A 12,800-nucleotide genomic window follows, 5' to 3' on the forward strand; every position below is an offset into this window, starting at 1 on the left:
TTTGTTAGGGCAAAGAGAAAGAGGAAGAGCCGAAGTCGTAGCAGGGACAGGAAACGAAGGCACCGATCTCGCTCTAGGTCTCGCTCTAGGACTCGCGATAAGAACAGGGGAAAATCCAGATACCGGTCACGGAGCAGAAGTCAGAGTCCCAGTAGGGACCGTAAAGATCGGGAGAAACATGTGGAGAGGAGCAGCGAGAAATGGAGAGACAAGCACGTAGACCGTCCACCATCTGAGGAGCCTTCCATTGGAGACATTTACAATGGCAAAGTCACAAGTATAATGCAGTTTGGGTGCTTTGTGCAGCTGGAAGGACTAAGGTACCTTCTGATGTTCACAGTCAATCTGGTACTATTCCATCTGAGTTCTCTTTTCTGCTAGTGTCCTAAAGAGGTTATGAGGTTACAGTAAGGTATGCTGGGTTTTGAAGCCAAAATGAAAGTCTGTTTCAGAAGTATAAATATGACAGGAGAGAATGTTCTCCTTATAAAAAACAGTTTATGAATGTACGTAAACAACCAGTTGGCAACAAAATCTGTTAATCCAGACTCTGAATGATGCGAAGGACTGTTGGAGTAATAATGTACAATATCTCATGCCCCTCTGTTTCATTGACAGGAAGCGTTGGGAGGGCTTGGTCCACATCTCAGAGCTTCGAAGAGAAGGACGGGTTGCCAATGTTGCCGATGTTGTGAGCAAAGGGCAAAGAGTAAAAGTCAAAGTGTTGTCATTTACTGGATCCAAAACAAGCCTGAGCATGAAGGTATCCAAGACATTCTATAATGCTTATAATGGAGTTTTGTTGCACAGAATTTTTAAAGATTATGTCTCTTTTTGCTTTTTCTTTTTTGCTCTTTTTGATGAAAACTAATATGTAATCCATCAAGAGGGTGTTAAAAAAGTTGAGTTACTGTTCTGTATTTAAGTGACCTATTACTTTTTACTCATTTTCTATAGGTTCTTGTTTTTGGTGTAATGTTCCTAACAATTTTTTTGACTTCACATATTAGCTAAGAGACAAGGCAAACCACAAGCTGTTGCTATGTTTGTCTTCCTTTTTCAGTGTGAGAGAAGCATTTAATTTTAAATGAAATCACTGTTATTACCAAGGCAGAGCAGAGTGTTCCAGGCCTTGCAGTGTAGTTACCTCACAATATCAGTTGGAAAAAAAAAAAGCATGCAAAATAGCATTTTCTGTGTATGGGCTGTTGTTGGCAGTAGTCTCTCTGAGAATTGTACTCTGCTTTTTCTCTTGTTTTCGAGGAAGCATGAGTGTTGATAGATAAGGAGGAGTACAATATAGCTAGAAATTAATCAATCTAATGTAGGATGTTGATCAAGACACTGGGGAAGACTTGAACCCAAACCGGAGGAGAAACCTGGTTGGAGAAACCAATGAAGAAACCTCCATGAGAAACCCTGACAGACCCAGTCACCTGTCCCTGGTGAATGCCCCGGAGGTGGAGGATGATAGCCTTGAACGGAAACGCCTCACCCGTATTTCAGACCCAGAGAAATGGGAAATAAAGCAGGTGTGTTTTGTGTTCAGAGAAATAGAGTGTCAGTCAGTAAAATTGCTAGGGAATTTCATGAACTAGAATACAGCACCAATGTTGGTTGGTTGTTTGTGTAACCTATTCCTTGCCTCTAAATTGCTGCTTTCTTGTGATTTTTGGGACTTCTAGCTTAGTTCTAACTAAGAAGTTAGCCCTGCTTTGGGCAGGAGGTTGGACCAGGTAACCTCCAGAGATCGCTCTGACTTGGGGGATCATGGTCTTTATCCAGTGACACTTAGGTGGTATTTGATTATCAGTGCAGTCCCGCCATGCGTAAGCCAGCTGTCTCACGTTGATGGTATTTAGAATAACGAAAGGACTGTTTGCTCAGAAACTGGATGACTTGGGAAGATGTGCCAGACTGTAGGACCGTTTGTTTGTTCTGAAATCATAACATTCCTTTGTTCCTGTTTTACAAGTCTGGCAGTAGCATTAGAACTGACATCTTGTAGGTGTGAGTGAGTTGTGTTTGTTCATGGGGACAAATGTATTTCTTCTGTTCCCAGATGATTGCAGCTAATGTGCTTTCCAAGGAAGAGTTTCCTGACTTTGATGAGGAGACTGGAATTCTTCCTAAAGTTGATGATGAAGAAGGTAATATTTCCATATAGTCTTGTTGTTGTTGTAAATTCCTTGTGTTTCTGGACGTGTTTTGATTCAGAAAGAGATGGTGATATAAGTGAATGTGAAGCATCTCACAATTTGCTGTCATCTTAAACATTTGGAACTAGGGTTGCTCTAGCCTGATTATTAGCAATATTTGGATATGTCCTGTCTGTGCATTCTTTTTATTTTGAAGTTTTCACTTTTCAAACTAATTACATCTTAATCAAGAGTACACGGGAAGCATCATTTGAAGAGGTATTCTTACGTAGCTGAAAGAAAAACTTTTCTGTAAAAATTGTCATTTGTGGATTTTAGATGAGGACCTGGAGATTGAGTTAGTTGAAGAAGAGCCACCGTTCCTTCGAGGTCATACTAAACAGAGCATGGATATGAGTCCCATCAAAATAGTAAAGGTAAGAGATTTCTAGGACTAAACCCAATATACTTGATTTAATTGAATAAATATTTGGGAATTTAACAACCAGTTTTCTACCTGGGCATTACTGAGAGCCCTGAAAAACATTACCACTGAACTGAAGATGCTTTCTTTACTTATAAAGCTAGATTCTTACTTCACTGTTGACAGTGAAGTGGAATAATAGAACAGAAATGCACATTAGCCTGAAGCAGCAACCACTTCATGTAAGTGTGTTAGAACATACCTTTTCTGTTCTGCTTTTTCTTACCTATTGACAGTAGAACATGGTAGAGAAATACTTATTTTTCATCGATTGTGCCCATAATCCGTCTGACTGGACAGTGTAGGGATGCTCTGTATTAGTCATGACATGGAGGTTCATGAGGCTGAACTAATGGAAATATTCTGGAAGTCAAATAGATAAAAAATTAACATCTTTTAAAGCATTTTCAAAAGAGGCTTCTAAAGGACAATGATGACAGAGAAATAATTGAAGGATTGGGAGTGCTTGAAATCCAGCTTTTTTCTTGCCTTCTAGAATCCAGATGGTTCCTTGTCCCAGGCTGCAATGATGCAGAGTGCTTTAGCGAAAGAAAGACGAGAACTTAAACAAGCCCAGAGAGAAGCAGAAATGGATTCTATCCCCATGGGACTCAACACGCACTGGGTGGATCCTCTCCCTGATGGTATGTCTGAACATATCTAAGTGTGAACTGTGCCTTTTTTGTGGTAGTTGCGCAACCTAGGAGAAATGTCTTGATACTGTGTTTGTCTGCCTTAGTTTAAAAGCGAGGCAAAGAAGTAATGCTTTTCCACTGAAGTGGAAGTAGAAATGTCAAGGGAAATGTAGAAGTATATCCTGCTGTCTGTCAAGGATGCATTACTAAAAGGTGTGATGAATGGTGAAGCAATTTTTTACATGGAAATTAATGTAATAGTGGGGGTATACATGTAGGACCTTAAAAGATACTTAAACCCACAAGTATAGAAGATGTAGATGATGGAACGGTAGGAGCAGGATCATCAAAGTATGTGCTGTGTGAACCTGAGTGTAATGGTAAAATTGTTTATTTTCTAGTGGATGGAAGACAAATAGCTGCAAACATGCGAGGTATTGGGATGATGCCCAATGATATCCCAGAGTGGAAGAAACATGCATTTGGTGGCAACAAAGCTTCTTATGGTAAGAAGACCCAGCTTTCCATCATTGAGCAGAGAGAGAGCCTCCCAATCTTCAGACTGAAGGAGCAGCTGATACAAGTAAGACTCTTGAAATGGCATTCTCAATTTAATTTAAAATAAATGTTCTTGGTTTAGGTTGTTGACAGGTGAATAGCCAGTTCATAGTTTTAGGTGCAGAGCTGTAGTTCAGAATAATTGTTTTAAAGGATTTTATATATCTGTATATATTAATAAAGCTCTAGATATTTATTGGTGTAAGTCGAAACTAGGATCATGTTGGCAAGGGACGAGTCAGCTGAACAGTTAAGCAGTTTGCTGACATGATCAGTAAGAACACTTGTATGACTTTTGGGCTGGGTCAGCTGGAGCAAGACCAGTAGGCGCTCAGTCTAGTCCTAGATATACTGTGTTGATTTTTTGTTTTGTTTGTGCTTTGTTTCTAAATTTTGACAGCTGTCTCTATTACGACCTTTTCTAGGCTGTGCATGACAACCAGATTCTAATTGTTATTGGAGAGACAGGATCTGGGAAAACAACACAGATTACCCAATACCTGGCTGAGGCGGGGTATACGTCAAGAGGAAAGATTGGATGTACTCAGCCTCGCAGAGTGGCTGCAATGTCTGTTGCGAAGAGGGTGTCAGAGGAATTTGGCTGCTGCTTGGGACAAGAGGTGAATTTCTATGCTGAAGAACATGCCAAAATAAGCATGAGGAAAAGTAGGAAATACCAAAATTGGAGCTAGTTAGCTTGTGTGTCAGTGTGTCTGTTCTCTTGCAGGCTGTAAAATGAGCTTGCAGAATAATCAAGCTGGTAATTAATGGTGGTGTTAACTTAATTGCGTAGCTTCAGTTTCTGTGCAACTCTTCTTTCTAGGTTGGCTACACCATTCGATTTGAAGACTGCACTAGCCCTGAAACTGTTATCAAATACATGACAGATGGGATGTTACTGAGGGAGTGCTTGATAGATCCTGATCTGACCCAGTATGCCATTATCATGCTGGATGAAGCCCATGAGAGGACCATACATACAGATGTGCTCTTTGGACTCCTGAAGAAGGTAATGTAGAATTTGATTTTCATTGCTTCAGTGTCCTCTGTATGCTATGGATGAGTAGGAGCGCACAGGGAAAGGAAAGGTCACGCAGATCAAGTTTATTCCTGTGCTCTGAGAGTCTTTTCTGAAGCAAAGCAAATGCTCCTAGGAGTTTGTAGTCCAAATTTTAATAAGACGAGCCTCTGTGTGAAGAAAAAGCGAGCAAAATTCAGCAGAAACCATGGGAATTGGCAGTCCGGGATGCTCATAATGGTGGATGAGCAGAGGAGTCTTCTTGCTTTGCTCTTTCTTCTCTGAAAGCACAAAGGCTTTCTGTGGTAGGTGCTGCTAAGAAAGGTTTGAAATGTGACCTTAGCAATTGTTTAAAATTTCGGATACTGGAATGAGCTGCCTCTCTAGTCGGACATCAAAACACGTGATGTTAATGGTCATACTTCTCTGACTTAAGTGTCATATGCTAATAGTCCCAAAGGCAATAAATGACTTGAACTTTCTGTCCTGCTACAGACAGTGCAGAAACGTCAGGATATGAAGTTGATAGTGACATCAGCAACGCTGGATGCCGTGAAATTCTCTCAGTATTTCTATGAAGCTCCAATCTTCACAATTCCTGGCAGAACATACCCAGTAGAAATTCTGTACACAAAAGAGCCAGAGACGGATTATTTGGATGCCAGTCTGATTACAGTAATGCAGATCCACTTAACAGAGCCACCAGGTGAGTGGAGAGTAGTCTAGGGTGATTCAAGGACTCTAATACCTATGGGCAAGATCTTTCTATAAGTCATGGATTGTGTATTAGTAATGAGCGGTCTCAGCACTACCTTGTGTTGTTCGCAAATACAGTAAATAAAATGCTGAAAAAGTTGGGTGAAAGACTGAAGTATGTTGCTGCTGGCTAAGAGTTTGTTGCCCAGGGGCTAGCAAAAGTTGGGGATTCTCTGCTTTAAATGGAAAAATTGGGGGACAGAAATGTGGTAATGTAGGAGTTGCACTTATCAGAATTGATTCTATGGATGTTTTAATTTAATTCCTGTGTAGGTGACATATTGGTGTTTCTGACTGGTCAGGAAGAGATTGACACAGCCTGTGAAATCCTCTATGAGAGGATGAAATCTCTAGGACCTGATGTTCCTGAGTTAATTATCCTACCAGTATATTCGGCTTTACCCAGTGAAATGCAAACCAGGATCTTTGACCCAGCTCCACCAGGAAGCAGAAAGGTAATTTCGGCTAAGTATGACTTCATCTTCTGTTGATACATGTTAATGATGAGGTGTATTACACTGCCAATCATATGTATTTTTGTTGTCTTGTTTTTTGTTTTTTTGTTTCTTTTTAGCACTTCCGATTCTGTTAGTTATAACTTCAGACAAAGTGATACAGTTTTGGAGAAAAGGTGGCTTGTATGTAGCTTAGAGCATGTTTTTGGTTAGGTACATGTATGTAAGTGTTATCTAAGACTTTCAAAATATATATCAAAATATCTGTGTGGATTGTTCTTGGTGTATTTTTTAATGCTGCCGTTAAAGGATATTAAAGGATATTAACTCTAGTGAAATTTAAATGCAGTTCCTGTTGGGTGGTTGCAAATTTTCTACCAAACAGCTAATGAATATCAGAGATATATTCTCTGGAAAATTCTTCTTGAAATACAGACTGTGTTTGAGTGATAGGCAAAAATTCTCCCTGAAGTCAGTGCAGTCTGCTTACAAACTTACAATGATCTTCTACTTGCTTATAATTATGGATTTTATCATGCTCTTTTCCCACATTGCCCAAATCTAAAACAAATGTAGGTACTTAAAACCTGTCCATCTTATATAATACTTCTTTCTGTTCCTCTGTGAACATGTTTCTCCTTTCGATGTTAAATAATAGTAGCTGCATTTAGAACAAGCTGCTTGCATCACGTAGAATGGATTGAGCACCATGGTTGACTTGGCAACCAGAGACAGAATTGGTACTGAATCAAACTGTTGTTCACAGGTTGTCATCGCCACTAACATAGCTGAGACATCTCTGACGATTGATGGAATATATTATGTAGTCGATCCTGGCTTTGTGAAGCAGAAAGTTTATAACTCCAAGACTGGAATTGACCAGCTGGTTGTTACACCGATTTCACAGGTAGGCATTCTGTGTTTGGCTAACCTCTTTCTCGCCCCCCGACCACCAACTTTCCCCCGTTAATATGTATCTTGATGATGTGGCATCTGAGCACATGGAAGCAAAGTGAGGCAATTAATAAATAATGAATAAAATAATCATTTTATCTTACCTGTTTGCACCTATTCATTGAGATACCTTGTTACCTTTAGGCTCAAGCAAAGCAGCGGGCGGGAAGGGCTGGGAGAACAGGACCTGGAAAATGCTATAGGTTATATACAGAGCGTGCTTATCGAGATGAAATGCTAACCACCAATGTACCTGAAATCCAGAGAACAAATTTGGCCAGTACAGTACTTTCCCTGAAGGTGAGTATTTCACCAACTTGTAGCAAGCTAACATGATCATAAGCATTTCAGTAAATGAGCCTTTATGAGCCTCGTGAAGTATTTCTGTAATTTCAGATCCTTCTAGTGAACAGAGGTATTTTGGAAGGGAAACTGTGTCAAATGCAATTCTCAGGCATTGAGCTTGCTTCTGCATTTTTCTGTTGAGGGTTATAATGTTGAATAGCCACTTAAATTACATCTCGGCTGCACAGAAAAGTTAGTTGCAGGAGGTTTGAGAAACAGGAGTCTTACGGGCAGTACACATTTTTGATGTAAGGTACATTTATGTTCTTAATAGATGAGACACGCTGTTTTAAAGTGGATTTTGATCTCCAAATATATGCATCTTCTAAGTGTTCACCATCCCTCTGGGAGTCCACAAGCTGGATCTAACCAAGTACATAGCAGCTGGGGAAGCTGCTGCCTTTCCCTGTTTCTGGGAACAGGGGGAAGGCTGGAGACATTGTTAATGTCCATTGGAGCTGTCAAGCCATACTGGTTTACGAGGCAAGAAGTTCTCAAAACCAGCATTTAGCCTATGTGTCTGCTCAGTTGAATCATCTTGGTTGAGAGATGTGTGGAACGGTACCAAAGAAACAGACCAGAAAAGTGATTGATGGGTGAAACCCATGGGCCAGTGCGGATTGTATCAAGTGTAGAAATATAGCCATGTGTTTGTGACTGTGGTTACAGTCAGGTTAAGGACATGAGGCTAGCGTTGCTTGAAGTTCTGCAGTGCCTCGTTTGATGGCTATAGATCTCTGGCTGGAGTTGGGTGTCTTCCTTCTCGGTGTTTTAACTTGGGTTTTCTCCACTCCCTCTGTTCAGGCTATGGGCATCAATGATTTGCTCTCCTTTGACTTTATGGATGCTCCCCCAATGGAAACTCTCATAACTGCCATGGAGCAGCTGTACACCCTGGGAGCTCTGGATGATGAGGGACTGCTTACTCGACTTGGGCGCAGGGTAGGTGAAATAAAATACTGCTTAGCACTGGCTGGGTTGGAGATATTTAGGGGGTGGCATCAGAATAGTTGTGTAAAGACTTGCCTAGCACTGTTTGTTTCCTTTTCCTATTACTCTTTTGTAAGTATTGGAATATTCTTGTGATAGTGAATATAGACAAATAATTTGTTTCGTGCTGAGTAAAGTTATTCTGGGTAAAGCACGCTGCTTTGGAAAGGAAGCACAGAAGAAAGGGCATTGCGCTCTCTTGCGCTGAGAGAACTCAAGATTTTTCCAAGATGTTGCAGGGTATCCTGAAACATATTTCTTGCAGATGGCAGAATTTCCCTTGGAGCCTATGTTGTGTAAGATGTTGATCATGTCTGTACATCTGGGATGCAGTGAGGAAATGCTGACGATAGTCTCCATGCTGTCTGTACAGAATGTGTTCTACAGGCCAAAGGTAAGGAATGCAACCAAGAAGCAGCAGTGTTACAGTTTGGGTGGTTTTTGTGTGCGTGCCTCAGGTGTTGGAAGTGAGCATACTTGCCAAAATAAACTTGTAGCTGGGTTAGACTCTGCTTGTACGTTACATTTCTGATGTACCTTTTGATTAAACACCCTGTAGCTGTGAATTTTGGTAGTTTCTTTGGAGATGGGAAGATGGAAGTTAGAAGTCTCACATTCTCTTTTGCGTTTCCCAGTCAATGCATAGAATCCTAAACCAAGTCAGTCCCAGCTCTGGAGTTCAGAATGGCTTTGGCATTTTCAAACTATCCTGCGCTGATTTCTTTTAAGTCAGCAAGTAGGAGACTGTACTGTGGTAAGATTCCTCAAGAGCAACAAACTCCTCTGGAGTCTGTTATTTCTTCATTATGATGGCCTGCTGCAGTTTAGTCTCTTAACTTCGATTTTGATCTATATAGCCACGGTGTTTGATTAATGTTTTATCTGCAGATTGGAGAAGTTAGGAGAGGTGGGTAGGTCAGCAGGGTCAAAGATACTGGTTCAGCACCTTTGTTGATGAGTAATTGAGGTTACTTCTGGAGCAGCAAAAAACTAGCTAGTTCAGTGCATGTGTATACTTCCTACAGTATAAATGAGCCATTTACTTTGAAGTGTCCTTTCAAAAATAGAGAATGAAATTGAATAAAAAGCATCAGTTAAGAAAAAGAGTTCTTAATCTTTTCTGGTCAGATCCTTGTCACCCATGGGAGAGTCTTTCAGAGTCTACATTAGGTCTCTCTTTGGTAAGAACAGTTCTTGGTATAATTTTGGCTTAGTGAGAGCAGTCCCAGTGACCTTTAGATTCTCATCACTTGGTCCTTAGTCACTCACTGCTCAAAATTCTGTACTCTTTTCTCAGGTATATCTTATCTGTTTTGTGGTAGGCTTAGAAAGTCATGGTATGAGTGACGAGGAGCCTGTGTCCTCCTTCATGTTGTACAAGGGCTGTCTCTACAATGTAGATACCTGATTGATACGTATTTTATGTGTTAGGATAAACAAGCACTTGCTGATCAAAAGAAGGCCAAGTTCCATCAGACAGAAGGTGACCACCTCACCCTGCTGGCTGTGTACAATTCCTGGAAGAATAATAAGTTTTCAAATCCGTGGTGCTACGAAAATTTTATCCAGGCCCGATCCTTACGCAGGGCACAGGACATCCGCAAGCAGATGTTGGGAATTATGGACAGGTGAGCGTATTGAGAAGGACAGGTAGTGACTTTGCTTTCTTAGTGTTCTCTGCTGTAGTAGCTGAACAAAATTTGCTAATCTGATGTTGATAGCTGCATCCTAATCTGGAGAACTCTAATTTTTTTTTTCTCTAACTTGTCTGGCAGGCATAAGCTGGATGTGGTATCCTGTGGGAAGGCAACAGTTCGTGTCCAGAAGGCCATCTGTAGTGGCTTCTTCCGAAATGCAGCAAAGAAGGATCCTCAGGAAGGTTATCGGACACTCATTGATCAACAAGTAGTCTACATCCACCCATCCAGTGCTCTCTTCAACAGGCAGCCAGAATGGTAAGGAAGGCAATATCATGTACTTTTCTATTTGAGTTCAGACTTCATTACCAAAAAAGTTGTGGTGTACACTATTTGTGGAGTACACATCAAAGTATAGGCTGCTGATTTCTCAGCAACGAGTAAAGTTTTAAGTCTGCTTTTTAGCTCTTTCTGCTGGTAAAATTAGTGCCTGTGCAGAGATGAGACTTATTTTTTTGAGCCAAGGCCAGGCCCGAAGCCTGCAGTTCTGTGTTTCTGTATTGTGGAAGCGAGTTTGAGACACTGAATGTTGCGTGGGGGGAGGGAGGAAGAGAAGGAGGGAGTGGGGAGAGCGAGAATTGTTTTAGATGGAATGGAGTAGTTCTGTGCTGAAGAGTAGTTGTGAAGTAGGAGAGGAAAAAGAAGATAGCTCTTCTGGATGGTTCTTTTGGAGCCTGCATTGGAGTTTATAAGGAGTCTTATGCTGAAGGAGGGTGAAAGGGAGATAAAGGGGCAAGTTTAGATACTGAAGCACAGGAAGTTCCGTCTGAACATGAGGAAGAATTTCTTCCCTCTGAGGGTGACGGAGCACTGGAACAGGCTGCCCAGGGAGGCTGTGGAGTCTCCTTCTCTGGAGATATTCAAGACCCGCCTGGACAAGGTCCTATACAGCCTACTGTAGGTGACCCTGCTTCGGCAGGAGGGTTGGACTAGATGACCCACAGAGGTCCCTTCCAACCCCAAATATTCTGTGATTCTGTTGATTCTGTGATTTACCCCTTGACTTCTCTCTTCTTGTTTGGAAAAACTGATTTCCAGAGTTGCTCTCCCTTTTCACAGGGTGGTGTATCACGAACTGGTGCTGACCACCAAGGAATATATGCGTGAAGTGACGACTATAGATCCTCGCTGGCTGGTGGAATTTGCACCAGCTTTCTTCAAGGTTTCTGATCCAACCAAGCTGAGCAAACAGAAAAAGCAGCAGCGGCTGGAACCCCTGTACAATCGCTATGAGGAGCCCAATGCTTGGAGGATATCACGTGCATTCAGGCGGCGATGAGTCTAGTTCCCTCATGGACTCTTACTGGTTTTATATTTTTCGGTCTCTGATTTTTGCACTGTTGCCAAGTGTCTTTAAAGAAAGGACATTCAGCTGAAGCTTACCTACAAAATGAACACACAAATGAGAGTTTTCAGAGCAAAAGCACAAGGGGGCGAGGTGTGCTCATGTCAGCTCCAGGTCAGATTCCACAGCTGCCGCACAAATGCCCCGGCTCTCCTCAGTGTGTTGCGTCATTTCAGAAATGGTTCTGGAAGCACTTCTTTAGTCATTCCCCCTTCAAGACAAAACCTAAGATGCGGAAAACTGGGCACTAAGCTGAACAACAGCAAATAGATAGTGATTAAAAAATAGCTGTCCACTGACAAGTAGAGGCTGGAATACTTTGTTTCTTTACCCTGTTGAAAGGGATTTCTTTCTACTTATGCTCCTGGACAGTGGCTGTTTTTTGGGAGCTGTCTGTTCTCCATTTTTCCTGTTTTATGCATCTTCCTGTTCAGTGTAGCTGTTTGTCTTTTATGCAAGCCATCTGTGGTGAGATATTCAGTATCTGTGGCTTTGGGATAAGGCAGGAAAGATCCCTTGAAACCCAACTAGAATGTAAGTTATACTTGGGCAATGGCACAGGTCAGACTGCAAGTCTTATCTTTCATCACCATCTCCTGTGTGCTGAAGGCTAGTATATCAAATGGTAATTAACCACATCCACTCTGCAGCACGGCTCTGTCTGTGAATGTAAGTGGTTACAGATGTTTAGACTTTCTATACAATGTGTGATGTGTTTTATTTCCACTTACAATGTTTGGTGACATCACAACTGTTGGCGTTTTTTAATAGAATAGGCTCTTACAGCTAAAATGTCTGTAAAACATTGTGTAATGGTTGCTTGTTTAAAAAGAAATTGACTATCCAGTGCGTGCTGTGTCATGCTGAAGCTATCTGTAAATTATTTTTCCGTTGCAAGCAGGTGAAATTTATTTGACTCTATAGCTGCAGATACCCAGTTTTTTGTTTGTTTGTTTCCAAAGCTGGGGCATTTTCTAAAATTGTTGTTGAAATGAGTGCGATGAAGTTGCTTGGTTGTTTCACACTCAGTGAATTTGAAGAATGTTCCATGCTGAAAAGTAGCTATATTGGAAATCTGTATCTATGTACAAAAGTGGGCAGGGGTGTTGTATATACCGTTTTATTATGCTGTATAAATGCCCTGAGCTTTCCTGTGGTGTCACATCTTCATAAAGTTAAATAGAATTAGGATGTTTTTAAGTTTGGAGGCTATTTTTATTATGGCGTTAGGCAAAGAAGGTTGTCCTGTTGAATACTCTTACAAGCATATTTTCCTTCCATGAATTCTGCAGCTGTTACTATTTTCTATGAAAATTTGCACTTGACTTTCAAAAGTCAAATGAAAGATGTAAAAGAGAAAATGTACACAGTGGAAGTCCCAGTTGTACAACGTACTTTGAGCTATTCATTTTGTATTTGCTTCTC

At 41.1% G+C, this 12,800-nt stretch overlaps 1 protein-coding gene across 5 annotated transcripts in view; it reads left to right on the plus strand.

The window, feature by feature from the left end:
- DHX8 (DEAH-box helicase 8) overlaps nucleotides 1-12,800 on the plus strand; it is a 30,243-nt gene that overhangs the window by 2,697 nt on the left and 14,746 nt on the right. For 3 of the 5 annotated variants that reach the window (XR_012766225.1, XR_012766226.1, XR_012766224.1), the window contains exons 6-23: nucleotides 9-320; nucleotides 619-763; nucleotides 1,329-1,532; nucleotides 2,063-2,150; nucleotides 2,478-2,575; nucleotides 3,119-3,266; nucleotides 3,659-3,840; nucleotides 4,241-4,435; nucleotides 4,639-4,824; nucleotides 5,329-5,539; nucleotides 5,863-6,044; nucleotides 6,811-6,951; nucleotides 7,143-7,298; nucleotides 8,148-8,285; nucleotides 8,599-8,727; nucleotides 9,765-9,961; nucleotides 10,109-10,288; nucleotides 11,090-12,044. Coding sequence is in view for 2 of the 5 variants with exons in the window: in XM_075443312.1 (XP_075299427.1) it covers nucleotides 9-320; nucleotides 619-763; nucleotides 1,329-1,532; nucleotides 2,063-2,150; nucleotides 2,478-2,575; nucleotides 3,119-3,266; nucleotides 3,659-3,840; nucleotides 4,241-4,435; nucleotides 4,639-4,824; nucleotides 5,329-5,539; nucleotides 5,863-6,044; nucleotides 6,811-6,951; nucleotides 7,143-7,298; nucleotides 8,148-8,285; nucleotides 8,599-8,727; nucleotides 9,765-9,961; nucleotides 10,109-10,288; nucleotides 11,090-11,309 (3,112 nt within the window). In the remaining 3 variants the exon portion in view is untranslated. Of the gene's footprint in view, nucleotides 1-8; nucleotides 321-618; nucleotides 764-1,328; nucleotides 1,533-2,062; nucleotides 2,151-2,477; nucleotides 2,576-3,118; nucleotides 3,267-3,658; nucleotides 3,841-4,240; nucleotides 4,436-4,638; nucleotides 4,825-5,328; nucleotides 5,540-5,862; nucleotides 6,045-6,810; nucleotides 6,952-7,142; nucleotides 7,299-8,147; nucleotides 8,286-8,598; nucleotides 8,728-9,764; nucleotides 9,962-10,108; nucleotides 10,289-11,089; nucleotides 12,564-12,800 lie in introns of those variants that run through there. The other 2 variants (XM_075443312.1, XM_075443313.1) reach the window with 1 other exon arrangement.

This window comes from Opisthocomus hoazin, chromosome 26 (assembly GCF_030867145.1).
Source record: "Opisthocomus hoazin isolate bOpiHoa1 chromosome 26, bOpiHoa1.hap1, whole genome shotgun sequence".
Lineage (NCBI taxonomy): Eukaryota > Metazoa > Chordata > Aves > Opisthocomiformes > Opisthocomidae > Opisthocomus > Opisthocomus hoazin.